The 18,295-nt window shown below is 38.3% G+C and overlaps 2 protein-coding genes and 1 long non-coding RNA gene across 44 annotated transcripts in view; 1 reads left to right on the forward strand and 2 right to left on the reverse strand.

The window, feature by feature from the left end:
- The window catches only part of MYBPC3 (myosin binding protein C3), a 48,910-nt gene extending 46,909 nt beyond the window's left edge, over nucleotides 1–2,001 (forward strand). For both annotated transcript variants that reach the window (XM_015864288.2, XM_015864289.2), the window contains 2 exons: nucleotides 12–54; nucleotides 538–2,001. In XM_015864288.2, coding sequence (XP_015719774.1) covers nucleotides 12–22 — 11 coding nt within the window. In that variant the 3' untranslated portion in view covers nucleotides 23–54; nucleotides 538–2,001. The remainder of the gene's footprint in view (nucleotides 1–11; nucleotides 55–537) is intronic.
- Nucleotides 1,798–6,024, reverse strand: LOC116653455. The gene is made up of 2 exons (XR_004307294.1): nucleotides 3,658–6,024; nucleotides 1,798–2,824 (listed from the first exon to the last, which is right to left on the reverse strand). It is a non-coding gene; the product is annotated as an uncharacterized LOC116653455 (long non-coding RNA).
- A 1,507-nt stretch (nucleotides 6,025–7,531) lies between these two features.
- The window catches only part of MADD (MAP kinase activating death domain), a 65,277-nt gene continuing 54,513 nt past the window's right edge, over nucleotides 7,532–18,295 (reverse strand). For 18 of the 41 annotated variants that reach the window (XM_032444673.1, XM_032444668.1, XM_015864274.2 and 15 more), the window contains 4 exons: nucleotides 14,751–14,759; nucleotides 14,428–14,497; nucleotides 9,778–9,824; nucleotides 7,532–9,007 (listed from right to left, as the gene is read on the reverse strand). In XM_032444673.1, coding sequence (XP_032300564.1) covers nucleotides 8,900–9,007; nucleotides 9,778–9,824; nucleotides 14,428–14,497; nucleotides 14,751–14,759 — 234 coding nt within the window. In that variant the 3' untranslated portion in view covers nucleotides 7,532–8,899. The remainder of the gene's footprint in view (nucleotides 9,008–9,777; nucleotides 9,825–14,427; nucleotides 14,498–14,750; nucleotides 14,760–18,295) is intronic. The other 23 variants (XM_015864282.2, XM_032444669.1, XM_032444679.1 and 20 more) reach the window with 2 other exon arrangements.

Genomic DNA, 18,295 nt, shown 5'->3' on the forward strand with positions numbered 1-18,295 from the left:
CCATCTTCCAGTACCTCAGTAAGACTCTGAATCTCCATTCATTCACGCATCAAGGTATGAATCCAAATAATTCAGCTGGATAAAGGAACAATGGCTGCTTGGTTATCTATAAGATTAAACAGTGTTTATTTTTGTTAGGCCTAATGGAATTTTCATAATCTGGGGTCACGTGCATGTTCTGATTTCCATTTGTAATTACCATGTGATCACACTCTTGCAAGACAGTTTGTCTGGGTATTTTAAGTCAATATTTCCCAGGTCCCAACCTTCACTACACTGTGGGCAGTGTACAAGCCCATAAAACTAACAGAGCACTTCGTTGATTCTCTTCCTTAACTCATTACAAGCATCTCCTCTATGAGACCATTTGCTGCTTATTAACATGAAGAAAACTATCATCAGTAATGTGTGTGCATTGCTTTAACCAGACGTGGTTAATCTTAGGCTGCATCTAGAAATGTAACACATACTGTAGACATTTCAGAAATGACATGGATGTATTTGACGCTAAATCCTTCTCCCTGTTTTCTGTCTCAGCCTTGGAATGGAATTTGAAGAGATGAAAAATGAAGAAATTAAGGAAGGATAATTTTGCTTGCACTTAATATTTCTGCACATGTTAAAAGTCATTTAATGTGTAGGGTGCTCCAAAAGTAATGCCTCCTGTTTATTTTAAGGGAAACTACAACAAATATGAGAGCACAATAATACTATCTGATAGAACAAAATCTCGGCTACAAAACACTTCTTTTCAACACAGTCACCACCATTAGCTCAGCATTTTCACCAGCAATAAACAGAAGCCTGTATGCTGCGCTCATAACAGTCCACATCAGAAGAGGTGACAAACTGTCACCGTTGCCACTGCTGGAACACACCACCTGCTGCCTCACTGTGCTCACATCCACTGTCTGGTCTCCATAAACGTTCAGCAAGCGGTGATGAGTAACAACAGGTGCCATTATCTCTGCATGGAGGAATTCAATTGCACACCTTTGCCTCATATGCACTTTCATGTCAGACACCATTTTGTCAGACTGCCCCTCTGCTGCCATCCATCACACGGCAACAAAATGTAATGGGATATTGGTGGGAAGGCTCAGCCTCTACTGCCATACCACCAACATCCACCCCTGACGTCACGGGCTGACATCGCAAAATAGGAGGCATTGCTTTTGGAGCAGCTCTCATACAAACAAATTATTTCTAATATTGAATCACCTTTCCTTATATTGATCTCTGCACAGTAGAAAGTAACTTCCAGCCCTTCTGCTTTTACTGTCAAGGCTTGAAATACCCACTTCCATGCTTTGAGCATATATTTATAGAAGCATGTCTGAAACACACCGTATGAGAATCCATGGATTCAGGTACTGCTCCTTTTTATACAGGAAGTGGTTTATTTGATAATTGCTCACTAATGTTTTTCTAGTTTTTGAAAAGACACCCACATAGACCTTCAGTGACTGGATGTTTCTGCATCCAACCACAGATATCACACTCACCTACAGAGAAAAGGTTGTACATCAAATGAAACAATAAAAGATGCAAAGAAATACTTCTTGTGCATTAAAAACAAAACAAAAAGCTTGTAATAGATGCATTAAATTTACTGTCATCATATATCATTGGAGGCTTTAAAAAGTCTATGAATGCTATGTGTATTATTGCAGATAATTACGTCTGATCAAGAGAAATTGTAGCATTTTTTGTTTCTCACCTATCAGCTTGAATAGGATCTGTGGGTTGGGGATTTTTGGACCTGCATTAGTTTCTGGCTGGAAAAGTATTTTTTTCTCATGAAATCATGATGGCAGAGAAAGCAGGAAGATGAAATGAATCCAGGAAACAGCTTTGGAAGGATCAACAGAAAGAGCTAAAGTAACACTATTCCCTACCTCCAACGTGTCAGTTGAGAAGGTAAAGCGTGTCTGACACAGCACGTTAGTTGCACTAAACAAGCAATTGTATCTTCACAATTAAAACACTTATGTAATGAGATGTGTACTTTGGTTATTTTATTACAGTGTCAGAATAAGGACAGATTTTGAACACCAGTGTCTACATTTGTCTGCAAAGCACTGCAAATACACTGCAATATTGCAACAGTGCAATACACTGTCACTCTACAAATAAATAAAAGTAATGAAAAAATGCAAAGAAGTTTACACTGTTTTGTTCTTTATTCTTCAGAGCAACACTATTATTCTAGAAGTAAGGCATAGAAGTCACTAATCATTTTATTGCCTACTACTAGAATGTAAAGTGGATTTACAGAACCAACCCAGCACCTGTGGGACAACAGCTGTGGAAAAGCAGAGACTGAATTGGAAGAGTTTAGCATCTCAGATTTCCCCCAACACACCTGAAAACCTACATGACTAATGATCCCATGTGGGACCTCCCCTGCTACAAAATGACACAGGTTCATGGTTTCTAAATGTTGTGGCAAGTATTTGTATGCTGCAGTTGCTAAGAACTACTAGTAGTACTAACATTATTTTCTTTTCTTTTCTTTTTTTCTCTTTTTCTTTCTCTTTTTTTTTTTTTTTTTTTTTTTGCAAATATGCAATGTAAGATCAGTCGTGAAAACATTATTAACAGGGGCCAGACAAGTTAATAAGATAAATCCACTAACTGCTGCTAAGTGTTGCATTTAAAACTGATAAGGATCTGTTTGATCCTAGCAAAGGGAAGCTTTGCTTAACTGTCCTCATAAAGAAGTCACAAAACTGAGCTGTGGAAGGAAAGCAAACCTTACCGGTATTCCTTATTTTTTTAGTTACTTCATGAGTTTGCATCAGTGCAAATCTTGACTGTTACTCTGCAAGAGAAAAAATAAAAGCAAAACGAGTTAACGGCTGAACAACACTTTGTAAACACAACAGAAGAGCAACACTAAAAAAATAATGCAACGAAAGAAAAAAAGATGAAGAAAGAATTGGAGTATGAAATCCAGGAGGAAAAAGGAAAGAATCAAAAGCCAAAGTGTAGCACACCTAGCAAGCAATCTCTCCTTCAGGTGCAATGCTAAAACGCAGTGAACTCCTCAGGGACAAAGGACCGGCTCTTGTATGCAAACACCAACGACTGTCTTACTAATTACGTATTACTAATTATCTGGCGTTACAAAGCGCTACCCGAATCGCACGTTAAAGGTACAAAACAGAGCTCCTCTTCAGGTCATTCGCAGGCTTCGCTTCACGGAGGGGATGCGTATGCTTTATTTATTTATTTACCCGTCCTCCTTCAATGCCAGCACCTGACTTATAGGTAGTGTAGGGACAACGGGGCAGACCCGGGACCTTCGGAGCATCACCTCAGCCGTCGGGGCGCTCCTGCCGGCCGCCTCGTGCAGCGGAATATCGGCCCGCAGTTGCTTTGCAGCAGCAGGCAGCGTGGGGTTACACGTGCAAAAAGCACGAGCGTGCACCGCGTGCTCCTGCTACAAACCGCTGCTCGGACGCAACTCGAGCTTCGAATTTTCCCTTTGCAGTGCGGTTTGTTTGTCAAAGCTTATTACTTCTAACAATATATAAAAATGGAATTGACTCACTGAAGATTACAGCGAGGGCTCAGGAGGTTCCCACGTTATTGTAACAAAGCTTTTCTATGCAGGTTAAGGGAGGTATAGAAGAGAGCCTCTGTATATCTCACCTTCAGGAACCGTTCCTTTAAGGAAGTGCTCTTGTGCAAGCCATCCTGTGAGAGATCTGCCACTGAGTAGAACGGATACAAATGGAAGAAAATAACAAATCAATGGCAATTCCTCCTTAACTCAATCGTTCAGTGGTCACTCAAGATAGATAAAGGAAAAAGTGTTTTGGGAAGGTACACAAGTCATTTATGTTGCCTTTATCACGGAATGTATTCAATTTAAAGTCCTTGTATGTGTTTAGGAAAGCAGTTTAGCACTGTGGTGTCCCAGAGCATGGTTAGAAATAAAGCCATTCCTGTCTCCTTACAAATGATTTTTTATTAAGAACAGTCTGCAGAGATTAAAAATAACCCACTGATACCTTTCAAGTGCCTCCCAGCCACAGACCTCTATATTAGGGCAACAAAAGCTGTCACCAAGATATCCTTCATCTGTCTTTGAGAGGGCCCATACAGCATTCTGCATAAGCAATGCATCCTAGGACAGGTTGAACTGGTGAAAGTTTTTCAAACAGATAAGAATAGCTTCATTCGTGAGGTCCTGATATGGAACAAAAGCATCTGCTATTTGTGCCAGGCAGACGTGCTGGTAACAAGCAGCTCTAAAACCACAGGTAAATATCCAATGAACGCATTTCAGGACACCTACTTCAACACATACGAAATATCTGTGGATAGGAAAATTATGGAATAAAACTTGGAAAAATATAACTGGTGTGCCCCCTCTTCACTATGGAAAATCACCTGACTTTGAGTTCATATTCATTACAGTTTGTAAAACAAGAATTATGAAGATCACACAGTTTTCACTGGTTTGCTTATAAATAGGCTATGGGACTCAAATACATGAACTGAGGATGTGGATGAAACTAATTTAGCCTCCAGTAAGTTTGCAAGTATAGTAGATTTTGATCATTTCTACTTGTTAATCCCTCGCTGGTGTAAGCAAAGCTAAGTACTACATGTTTAGAATGCATTATATTTTCCTCTCTCCCCTCCAGCACAGAAAAACGCTCGCAATTTAAACACTAGTTTTAGGTGATGAGCCTGTTCTAGACAAATTTTCTAATGTCAGATGAAAGGGTTGAACTGCTTCCAACAAGGACTGCAGGGAAGAGCTGCTGCTGCTGGGAGCCAGCTCTGACCAGCAGAACTAATACTGGGTATTCTTCCTGTTCCCTCAATGGCACTCTTTAGCACTCCACCCGAAATAGTTTAAGTGCAAAAGAAGTAGGAAGCTGAGGGATGAAAGAAGATGAAAGAGGATGACGAGAGCTTGCTAAGAGCTGGAGAGGAAAAAGACTGACTGGAAGTTGGGCAGAAGCCAGGTGAACAAGAGATTGGCTACAACTGCAGCCCGGGCTGCTCAGGCAGAGGTTGAGAAGTGATTTACACAATGATGGTTGGAGAGATGAGAACCTACAAATAATGCTAAAGGAAAAGGAAGGAGACATCTGATGAGAAACTGAGGTGCAGAACTGAGACTGGTGGGCTAAATCCAGGCCAAGAAACAAAGTGAGGGGAAACGCTAAGGAATCCAAGCAGGGAAACTGGAAGAAAAGGGAGAGACACCACTTGCCATCCAGGATGCTGAGAATAAAGACAGGCATTTTCAATGGTGTTACTGAGGGAAACTAAAAAGACAAAAAAGAGTGACAGAAAAGGAATGGAAATGCAGGAGTTTTCATCTACTCAAAGGAAACAACTGATTATAGAGCTTTACTTGGTGTTTTTCCTGCCTCTGTTTGTTCCTTTTTGTGTATAGCTATTTCAGGAGAAGGGGATTTCTATTTCTATGTAGGTTCCTAAACCATGCTTATCACTATAGTAACTGTTGTAAATAGAACCAGCACTGTTAGCCCTTGGCTGCTACATGTATGGTTCTTTCTTTGTAGGACTGATGTTTTAAAACAAAATTAGCCAGTGCTAGTACTGCTATGTCCCAGATGCTTTGTACACATGTGAACAGAACGTTAACTTTGAAATTACTGTTATACTAAGCACACCCAAAAAGAAAATTAGCTATGATTATGCTAACCTCAGTGTAACCGTTGAGCAGATCTTATTGCATCCGAGCACAGATGATTCTTTCTGCCTGAAAGAAGTTCTCTGCTGTACTCACCTGCACTCAGACTCCAGTCACCAACACGAAGATTTAAGCCTTCAGACAAAGTGCTGGAAAGGAGGGTCACACATCACTATTGTTTAAAGAATCAGCGTTTTTTGTTTTTTTTTTTTCCTACTATTTTATTGAAGAGCCACGCTGGAAACAGCTGTAGGAGCTCAAAGCTCTTGCTGACTCTGAACATCCTAAACAGCATTACAAAGTAGAGCTGTACAAAAAGCCACTGCGGGTAGCAGAAGCAAAGAAACACCACTCAGTTGTTTGGAAATGCACTGTTGTAAAAAGAATAACTGTCTGAACCGAGAATTCTGGAAGAGCCAAAGCTCTTTTGGCTTCACACCATTTGGCAAGATACTTTGCACAAAGGTGTTGCTTCTTACTCCTGATCCTCATGTTTTAGGAGCTAGGAGATGATGTTTCTCACCAAACCTTTGCTTATCTAAAAGCAGTGACTTTGAGTTCCTAAATACCACTGGTGCAAAGGCCCACTTTTCTCACAGAAGCAGGATCTCATTTTAGAGGCAGTTTTTTCTAACTTCAGTCCATTTGACAATCAAGGGGAACTAAGATCTAAATATTACTCTCCACATGAGAAGCTTAGCTTCTATTTTCTATTTAGTTCTCAATTCAGTTAGTACAGGAGCCTGTGCCTGACACTGGGGCAGATGGCTGGTTTGTTCCTGCTCCTGATCAGCAATATTAGCTACTGCTTCCTTATTAGCAATATGCTTGGTGAGAAAGCCAGTGCACTTGTTTGGCACAAGCAGCAAGACTCTAGAAGTATTTTTATCTTCAGTACTTCCGTAACATAAAGGTCCCTACAACAGCTTAGAATCAACCGCATTTTTCCTTACACCTACCTTGATTAGTAGGAATCTTACTTGGAATCTAAATTCTTAATTTACATCTACTAGCAATTTAGCTTTTGAAAGCCCAGAAGAACATTTCAACTTACAATCCCTTCTATTCTGAAGGCAAAGTAAGAGGGCAGTTTACCTTAAGCTAGTAATCAGAGCATAAGAAGCTTTTATAAAGGTTTTCTTAAAGTAATGAATCATTTCCTCAACATCCAACAGTCACAGGCTCCTCCTAGTGGTAAGACTGGTAGGTTCAGCTATTTTCTTATACAAGTATTCTAACACTATCTATTATTATTACTGGTTACTCTTAATTAGTCTTCCTGTTGGTTTTGGAAGGTTCTTGTTGCTGCTAGGGAATTCTGACCTAAAGATCAAAAGAAGTAGGACATGTGAAAACACACACAAATTGCTGTAATTATTTCCTTCCTCCAAAGAAAAGTCTGCATACCTTTCAGCGCTTCGGAGTGACAAAGCTAAGGTGGAAGGGATTTTTCCTTACCTTGTTCTCAAAGACTTTTTCTCCCAGAAAACTTAAAATCTGACCTCCATACCTGTATTTGATCCTTAGAGAATGGCACTGAGTATTTCGTAGCAGAAACGTGGCCTGTCTCTCATCAGATGTCCATGCTACATTCTCACAGTTATCAGAACACCTGCCAAGTACAAGTACACGTCATCAAGTATAAGAAAGACTTTGTACATTTCAAGAATTTCTTCAGTTTTGAAACCACATTTGGAACAGAACCCCTGTGTCAGTGCAAAGAAATGCAATTATCCATTTATACTTTGCTCTTTTTCATTTTTTCAAGTAAGTGTATGTCGCACTTTGCATGACTAACTTCAAAGGTAGATGCATGAATAGAAAAGGTAAACACAGGATGAAAACAAGTCACTGGTTGAATGACATTTTATTTTCACATTCAGACAGCTGTACAGTTTCTATAAATAGATGTTGTACCATAATATTTACATATTTTCCTCACTCATTACTAGTGTATTCCATTCAAAATAATAGACCCCTGACAAAGCCAGAACAGGGTTATTTCCAGGTTCATTTACACAGAATCCTATGTTAAAACATACATCAGTTTGCATCAAGAGCATTTTTCCATATATTTCACAAGTATTATTTTTCTCTAGACAGTCTCACCTCCCGGTATCCTGAGAGCTTTCCAGACAAGTGCAGTACAGTTCAGTAACAAAAACAGGATGCAAAAAAACATTCATATTCAATCTACTTAAAATAAGGAATGCGATGGAGAGTATTAACTGAGGGAGTTTCATTACACATTAACACAGTATTTTGAGATTCCTTGATATACAAAAGTACAGACTGAAAAAAAGCAACAGACTGAAAATTTTGGAGACAGAGTAATCCTTTGAGCTTCTGAGCACATTCTGCATGTTACTATAGAAATGTCTTGTATAGTTACAAATCCAGAATTACATTGGTACATTACAAGAGCTTCTGTCATTAATGCTTACAAGTTACTACACTTCCTTTTTCATTTTCTGCTCCCTGTGATTAACTGCTATCAGCTACACTGCTGGGATGCCCACAAACATTATCCAAACTCCCATCCAATCTAAAATCCACACAACTTAAGGGATGTCGGGGGTTTTCATGATACATTGCTTTCAAATTTCCTTTTTTTCCCACTTCAGAAGCAGCCATCTCCACAGATAGACCAATTTAATAACCCAACTGCCATTGTCACATGTGGTATTTTATGACTATAGTAGCTAACTTGACCATCTTTACCAAAAGGGTGTGGAGAACTCCATGTTGGTGGGTAAAAGTGAACAACATAGAAGGAAAACAGTAAAAAACATTACATTTAAACAACGTGCAGAACCAGACTGCTTTCACTGCACACAAGAGAACTGCAAAGTAGAAATCTGCAGTTGTAAAGTGATAAGTCTGGAACAAGTACCACTAGAAACAAAAACCAACTGAACTTAAGCCATATTAGTCATCTTAAGGTGGAAAAAAGAAAAAAAGGATTCCAGGGAATGGCTGGACGCTGATGCTCAAAACTGTCTGATGAACTGCTCATATAAAAACTCCACTAAGGATGAATTCAGAAGGAGACTGAGCAATGAAGTCTTAGATTTTTCTATGGGGAAAGACTCACAGGGTCATACATAAATAACCAAGTTCTCATAGAAGACAAGAAAGTGAGCTCCAGTAACTGCAGTAAAAATGCAAATACTGCACACCAGTGTGCCATAGGGTAGGTATTTTCCAATATCATGATCAACTGGAAACTGGACGAGGTGGTTTGCTTTTGTTTTCTGCCTCTTTCCCACGAATGGCAGCCACATAAGAGAAGAGACACAGCACGGAGTAGCAGATCTCGTGAGCCTATAAGAAGTTCGAAAAGGACATAACAAAATTCAGATGGTTTCGCATTTTACAAAATCCACTGCATGTTTTGTATTTTGTTGCATGCCTTTCTTTGTGAAATGACTACTTTGCCTACAAACAAAATCTGGAAGAAGTGTCCCATACTACTTTCTAACTGAAATAGAGAAGACGAACCACATAACAAATAAAAAACCTTTGGAATAAAAGCATTAGTTGCTTGATAGTATAATTTCTTATATTTTTAAAGTAAAACTATCAGCTGTTTGCATTCAAAAATTTTATACAAAACTTAATTCAAAAGCACAGCAATAACTCAACTATATAGTAGGAATCTTAGTTCATTCTCTTGCATCTCACTGCTCAATTTTATGAGGAGGTGGGAGCTTTTCATAAACTCAGCAAGCAACCTGTTTGCCCTTCCATCTGCTTTGAGAATTAGTGATTGTGTTCCACACTGTCTTCAGTTTAATACTTTCAATAGCATATTGTGCTGAAGATACAGATACAAGCCAGCTGGATTGGTTTGATCTATTTAACAAAAGAGACCACAATTTCTACATTACCTGTAAGTTCCCCTAGTTACAAAGAAACAAGAATCACCAAGTTTATGGAGTATTAACTAAGGGGAGACAACAAAAGAGCAGCTTGTGTTTCACTGCAGTGTTAGCACTGCAAACCCTGCTGTCTCAATGCAATTCTCTTCACCACATGAAAATGTAAAGATATGTCCTCTAAAGAACTACCAGAAGGCATCACAGTTGACTCACCATTGGCGTCTTGTACTTGTGGCTCACCACTTCTTTAGTTTCAGGAACTAAAACCGGACGGGCAAGAGACAAAACAAAAAGTTCAAAAAACGAGAGGAAAAAGGGGAAGAAACAGCACAACGTTCCCATAGGAAAGGAAAGGGGTGCACACAGACAGCAGGTGCAGGAACAGGGCTCCTCACTATCCCTCACTTCTAGGTACTCTTCCTTCTCTTCATTTACATTACATGTCCTTGACAATACTAATAATGAATTACTCAGGTTGGCAAAAATATTTTGTTGCCTATGTTTGGAAAACTGTAATAGATATTTGATGGTTCTTAGAGACCCTGACTTTTCTACTAGAAGCAGCAAAACTAATGACAAAAAGTGCTTAACAACTACTACAATAAAACATAAAACAACAATTCCATAGGAATTTTTAAGTACTTGATTCTCAAAGATATTACCCTCTAGATGTTTGAATTTGCTGAGTAGCAAATCTCCTAAGAACTGCTGGACACCCTGGTAGTAAGCTACTGAAATGCAGGAGAAAAAAAAAAGAAACAAAAAGGATACTAAGGAGAAAATTTTTCTAAGCTGGAAGATTGTTTCACAGCCAGATTTTGAGAAACTCTAAAAATATTCTTTTCTTCTATTGAGGACATGCATGTCCATTTTTAACTTGGTATTGTCAATGAAAATACCCTTTGCTTTTGAACACAGTCTTAAAACACAACATAGATTTCAGTTTCATGTATTCTTAGAATATCAGGCTTGATTTAATTTCCTGAAGATTTTACACAGAAAGAGGATTAGTGCACTGATAAAAAACTATCCAGAAAATATCACATTGCTCCTTTGCACTGCCTCAAACTAACACAAAGAATGTATGATAGCCAAAGGTAATTTGCCTTTTGCTTCCATTGAGGAATGCACAACAAAGCAAGCTGTAACCATCCTCATCTGTAACTACTGCACCCAAACCGTACACATGACCTCACACTTGGTCTACAGAAATTGTTGTGAACAGATACCATGGGAAGTCACCAGGAGAGAACAAAACCAACACTAAGAACATATAAATGGTAATTTTAAAATGTGTAATAACAAGACCAACTTTGAATACTTCCCTTCCAGAAAAGCTGAAATTCGCCATGGAATTTCTGTACCACAACAACAAAAATATTTAGCAGCAGCATAGAAATTGCTCAAGACCAAACCATACCAGGTTCATAGGGAAAGGGTAAGTATTTTATTACACATAATACTACTGACAAAAAAAGAAAGAGGCAGATGAATTCAGTATGAGTAACTAGGAAAAGTCCACAACAAAACCTATCCATGCAGATGTTATCTTTTCAACTTAGGATATGACGCATCTAAACACTGGAGAGGGAGACAGATCACGCTCTAAGGAGCCAAAAGTAGGCAGTGCAGACTGGGTTTGAGAAAATTCTCCAGAAATAAACCAGTGCCCACCAATTCTGGTATGTTGTAGTATTGACATTCCTGGAAAAAAAATACTGAAACGTTCAGAATTGGATTTTAAAAACGAATGCATATTTCTGGTTGATATTTCAATTCTGTTACATTAGCAACTGAAAAATGAGGGAACTGCACACCCAGGCTACACTGCTCCAGCAATACCAGTGTTGGGAAGAGAGGGAAGTGTGCATCCAAGCTACCTTACCCGTTGGCACCAGATGTTCCAAATTAACTCCATGTCACCAGGGGGGAAAGGTGGGAGTGAGGCTGTTGCACAGCCAAATAGGGTAGGATTTTTACAGTTGTGTAAGTCTTACTGCCCACTGGATAACATACAACTGCTCATTTACTCTTCAAAAAGAAGGAAGGGAAAGCTGTAAGAACCTTGTGCCATGAGACAAGGAGAAATGGAAGGTGTAAAGTCTTGTATCATAACTGAGAATAGGAAGAAAGGGAACAGGAGAGTACCTAGGTGCTCTCCTCACTTTGTAGTCAGTAAATTTCCTTTAAGTATAACACTCATCTACAATCCTTTCAGTAGGGAAAATTCTCACGAGAGGACTGAGTTAGGAAGAACAAAAAAAGCAGGTCTAGATTTATACCCACAGAAGTCAAAGTGCTACCGCTGTAAAATGCAGAAAACAAACAAAAAACGAGAACAAAAAAACAACAAAAACCACCCCACCCACAGCTCAAATTAAGAGATTAGAACAAGCACATGTCTTCTAACATTAAGACTTATTCCTGATGCTATTAAACAAAGCGGATGAAGAAAGTAAATTATTAAGCACCATTCTGCAGCCTTTGGTTCTGTGAATGAAAATACGGTACTACCATAGAACAAGTTCAGGGACACCACTTTACCTGCTGGAGAATGAAGGTTTTCATAGCAGCCATGGAGAAGGGGCCACAAGTAAAGCACAAGTACACAGCAGTAACTCAAATTCCAGAGGGAAGAGCCTTACATTTTCTCACCTACTCCAAATCTCAATTTCTGCTTTTGTGCAACAATTCCTGAGCTTCTGCTTGTACCCTGTTCTGAAATCACAATTGCAAATTTCATGCTGGTATTTAAGCCTGGTGTTACCAAACAGACCTTTAATTTCCTGTGCTATAGCCACAGTTGGAGCAATCACGCTTGACGGAATAAAATAAACCCTGCACTGAACTGCTTCTCATCAGACTAGTGTACACACCTACTGCACTCAAGCTTCCTAAAAGGACACACTACTTAAAGACATTCACTGTACTGTGAATCTCATTGCAAGGCTCAAGATGTTTAACATAATTCTGCAACTTCCGTGCAGCTTGATGGTGAATACTGTCAAGTCACTCTTTATAAATTCAAGTTTCATTTTTCTTTCATAGGAAAGATTCACTTATCTTCTCCTATTTTAACAATTAATAGAGCATATATGAGGTAGTCACTCATTTCACCTCATTTGGTACATTTAAACTGGTTCTTGTTAGTAACCTCTACTATGGGAAGAAAGTAGTTTTTACTTTATAAATGATTTCTCAGCTTTTTCTTTCAGTGTCCAACTCACAGTTTAGTTTCTCTTACTTCCAAACATTACATTTCCTGAAGTTCCTTAACACAGCTCTAGATTTTCCCTGATTACAAATATTTTCCATAAAACAAGAACAAAACATTTCCTTACAGTTATAATTTAGGGGCAAAAAGTGGTACCATACAATCATTAACAGAAGCTGATTGGAATAATTAAGCCAAATGCTGTTTGTGTTCTTGCACAATCGAAATAAACTATGAAGAAAACACTTTGAGTTGAGAGACTTTGAGTCTCCAAAAAACGACCCAAATAGAATTTCTGATCCCATTATTTTTCTCAGAAAACTGAAGCCATGGTTAGAGCTCATTTTATGGCTTGTGAACTCTAATATTTGTAAAGCCTATCAATATGTTTCACAACCTTAAGCAATTTCTATCAGAAGTAAAATAAATCATGCCCATCAGTGTGAAAACATATTATAAGAATATGCAACAATACAGTGGTTATCTTCTTGTATAGGGGTTAAATACAAGGATCTAATCCCAAACTTCTGAGAGATTCGTTAATGGTGAACGACAAGCAAGCAATTGCCAGAAAGGTTATACCATTTCAATATCTTATAATTTTCCACCACCAGAAGGAGACAATGCATTATTAAGGATAAAGACATTAATACTAGCACTCTCCTTAAATTTCTTTGCTTTATTAGAAAGAATCCATCAGTCAGAATCTTCTATTCACAGCACTAGAGAACAGTGAAGGGAGCTGCTTATCTAAATTGTTTAGCAGATAAAGTATGCTGACCTAGTTTTAAAAAAAAAAAACAAAAAACAAAAAACAAAAAAAAACCAATGTATATTCTATCTTTTTTGTAAAACTTTCAGACCTACACTTAAGACCCAGGCAAGATGGGTGGTAGAATAATACTATACAGACATGAGGACTATGTCAAGAGAAGTTTATGCATCACTACTGAGCCACACCTAAAGCCATTCTTTCCTTTCATACACTAGTATAATCTGACTAATGTTGAATAGGAACCCAGAACTTATCCAAATCAGACTAGAGATAGACTATACATAATAGTAATGAATAGCCTAAATGGCACAAATCCTCTATTTTCCTTAACTGTTACTTTATTACACTTTACCAGTCATACTCTGAAACCAAAAAGCCACAGTATAATGCTCAATCTTACAACAGATCCTCTACTCCATAGAACAAAAACTAAACTCCATGTACAGTGGAGAATAAACACTTAGCAGAACTTTTTAGCAGTGAAAGCCCAGCATGTTAAGAAAGATAAACTGCAAGTCCTGCTTAAAACAAACAAACAAACAAACAGAAAAAAACACATTTGTCATAAGTAAAAAGAACGTACCAAAGAAAATTCTTACACACATCCAAGATCACCTGATGTTTTGTCTGCCTCATGAAACTCAGAACACCTGATTTGTCTATTACAGGAAGAGCACATAGGCCACAAGCCTTACTAAGATGGAAGTGCTTGGGTAAATTTTTTATGTTCCCCATCTCTCTATTAGGCAACTTTTCAGTGCAATCTACATTTCCCTTCCACCTATGAAACTGCAGTGAAATTCTGAATCTAGAGTCTGGAAATTTGAGTTACTGCCATGTGAATACAGACCTAATATCAAAATAATGTAATTACCAAATTCCTCCAGGACAAAGACTCCTCGCACAGTATTGCACTTTTTAATGTGATTCAGCTCTATGAAAACCTACAAAAACAGGAGCAAAAATAACACAAAATTAGCAAGCTTTTCTCTTAAAATCTAAAAATCAAAATAAAACAAAAACATCACCACAGCAGATACAACCTGAAGTGTTTAAGCATACACTACCAGTTCATTTACAGTTTAATATATAAATAAAGGGTGAAATAAATATTTAGAAGACAAACTGGCCACAATGCTAGAAATCAACAAATAACTTAAAAGTGCTAAGAAGCGAAGACAGCAGAAGATGAAGTACCTTCCGCTCCTTGCAGGAGGAGAAAGCATGGAAGAGAAACGAAGGAGTTAGTAACTCTGACATATCCAACATTGCTACCCCTTCAGGCACTCAAATGAGTTATTGCAAAAAGAATATCAACACACCTGAAATACAACAGAAGAGGGGGACAAGAAAAAAGCTGACTCCCAAATCTGCCATGATTTGTAGCCTCTGATCCATCCCAGTTTCTGCCCCTCCATGCGTCCTCCTCCAGCACAGAGGGCAGGTAAGGGACAGTATACTTCCCCCATCCTGACACTGACTCTTCTAACCGACCCAGCAGTCACATTTAATCCAATGACAAACTACTAATCCTCTTCCTCTCTGATATTCTTGTACCATTTATACTTGTATTACTATTTATGATATGTAACCTGCATACTTACACTTCAAATTGTCTCCTGTCAGTATCAGTTTTCTGCCTTAAGCAGCATGGGAGTATTTGGAACCCTTCTCTATTGTTTGCTCACTTCACACATGGCCATTGTCAGCTGTGCAGTTGCTTAGAAGACAAACTTTTAAACTCATTTTTACAAACACAAACCCCAAAAGACAAAATAATTGAACTACACAATGAAGTTTTTCAGTCTAGAGCTTAAATGACAAGATGGCATAAATATACAAGTTCTCTGAGCATATTAAGTTTGTTTGATAGCCAATATATTTCGAGGTATAAAACAGTCCCTTTGCATATGTACACCTCCACAATAATCAATCAATACGCAAACACATGAAAGAACTACAGAAAGTACCATAAAGAATAAATTCCACACAGCAGAATCTAATATGCTTCCATCTCTAGGCAGGAGAAACACCAAGAGTAACATCACCCTAACAGTCACAGTAAGTCTATTTCCAGTACCTTCAAGATGCACTTGCAATACCGTATTACAATAGTCTGAATCCATACTTTCACTTCCTATGTACTTTTGGCAGCATGACCTTAGGATCTTACTAAAAAAGAAAAACTAGAGAAACTACATTGCCTTGGAGAGAAGGGAAAGGAAATATTTGCAGCCCTTCTAAATTCAGTACTATCAAGTCAGACAGCCCTAGATGATATGCTACCCCCAAAAAGCAAAGAGAATCACAACCACCTTTTTCTTCTTCATGGAACAGGCTTATATGCATAAATAGAGGTCAGTAAACATGACCACTATACACTTGAAACAAATCAGGCTGATCTCCTAGCATGTTTGTTGCTGTTTTAATCAGAGAACTAACAAATAGTCCCAAGATATTTTTTGATCAGCTTCAAAAACTAAACTTTCAGTTACTTAATCAGAAAATCCAAAGCTTCCATCTTTTTACACTCAGGCCCCCAGGAAACAAGAATTAATCACATCTTTCTTCTTTGTATGTTTTCACCCATGTTTCATTTATCAAAAATATTTTGGTTTTTGAGGGATAGCAACAGACAAAACCAGGCAATATCAGAACCCTTTATAGTACTCAGTTTCCCTTTTCTGTAATATCCCCTGTATAAAATTTTTGCTGGTAGTCTAAAGCATGACATTTAAAAACTGAATAGAAAGGCCTGCTATTTTGTCCAGTAGACTTGACTATTTCTGATCGTCATGTTCTGTGTATAACACTGAACGCTGTGCTTCCACAAGTCAGGAACTATATGAGAATTTGTCAAAATTATAGTAAGTTACCAATTTTCATAAGACATGAGTTGAAAGACAGTCTCTCACTGCGCTGATTAAGGGACAGAGATGTTCTCCTCTCAATCAGCAAACACACAGGTGTGTAAAGGAAATATGAGTTACTCACCCTAGGGAAACACCTTCTTCATGACAGGGATGTGTGTGTGGATCCTACCGTAGGTGGCCATGTGCCTGCTGCACTGTATTAAACTTCAGCTTATTTATGATGCAGATGAATTCTTAACTGAGACCCAATATTAGACATAATTTGTAGATTGCAACTTAGAAGTTTTGTGAATAGCCTGCCAAAGTCACAGGTACAGTTTAACTTTTCTATATCACAGCAGGACTTCCTCTGATGCCCTACACAAAGGCAAACTTGAACAACTTTTCTTCTTAACCTTATGTGCACTGCCAGCATGGGGAGACAATTTGTGAATTACCATGCATCACTAACAGGTTGGCCCACCACGTATCTAAAACATCTCCTGTGGAATGGGGCAGTGCCAAAGTATACACACTACAAATGGAGAGTCTTTTAAATTGATTATTTCTATGACTTCTAACCAATCACATCAACAGAAATCCTTTCTCCAAGTTGCCTTGTTGAAAAGAGAGCCAAACATGAGGCCTGGATGTAGGGTAAGAAAAAGAAGACGAAAAGGAAGCTGTGTCTGATGAGTGTCCTATAGGCACCGGTTAGTCGGTATCCCCATCCAAACTCATTAAGAAATAGAAAAAGGCAGTTTTCAACAAAGTGAAACATCTGTAGGGTCCTGGGTTTACTTATGCTTATATATATATGTTTATATATTTGTATATATGTATGTATTCTGAAATCAACTGCTGTAGGGAGGAATTCATATAATTTACATGGAAAATGAAAAGGACAATTTATCTAAAACAGTAGACCTTTTATTAAGAAAGCAGTCTGTTTGTGTTGGAATAAGAATGCAAACATCCTCCAGCTCCAATGACGATAAAATTTGGAAAAGCTATTTTTTTCCATAGTGCAGCTAGGAGGAGTGTTTTACGTGACTGCTACAGTTATACATTCCTTACCATCCCTCAAATGACTTTTGATGTCTGCTCAGTTTGTTTTGAGATTGAAGAAAACTAGGATAGTTCTTAGGTCCACTTAGGTACTCAATTCCCTTGACAGCCAACACTGTAAATCTAACAGACTCAGGAGTTCAACATATTGAATTAACAAGTGCATTTTCCAGAACTGTGCATCAGTCTACTTCAAATAATAGGAACTCATCTGATCGCAGCTTCATATGAAAGAGGAGGAAGAGGAAGATTAACTTCAAGGGTGAGGAAGACAGTTGGTATATTTCCCAGGTCTGACCTGGCATTTGCACAGACCATCCTCCAGAAAAGATGTACTAACTTTCATCACTGACAACAAATTAGAATAACGTTCTCCATCAGGAAGGACATGATAAATCTACTACTCTAGCAGTGCTGGTAGTTACACAGGACTCGGTGTCTGCAATGCCAAATTCAACAAGTAACAATCCCCTCAGCCCTACAGTAAGAATCAGCGCAAGGTTTCTCTTAGGTTTCTTTAAAAACCTCATTCCAGTCTTTCAGGAAAGAAATCATATAGAACACTTTGAAATACTAACAGCAGTTAACTATAGTTGTTCTAACCTGGTAATAAGCACAAAGAAAACCCAAAACACAACACTCTAATCCTTACCCTGGCTCATATGAACTCAAAGAGAAACATGGTCCTTCCATGACTTTAGAAGTATTAAGTAAAAATTCTTAGCATGTATGTCAGAGATCCACATGAACTTCCAGCGGTATCTACACTGATGTTTACTCAAAGAAGAACAAAGCTTATGTGAGGAGAAATATCTAATCAGG

This window comes from Coturnix japonica, chromosome 5 (genome assembly GCF_001577835.2).
Source record: "Coturnix japonica isolate 7356 chromosome 5, Coturnix japonica 2.1, whole genome shotgun sequence".
In the NCBI taxonomy this organism is placed as follows: domain Eukaryota; kingdom Metazoa; phylum Chordata; class Aves; order Galliformes; family Phasianidae; genus Coturnix; species Coturnix japonica.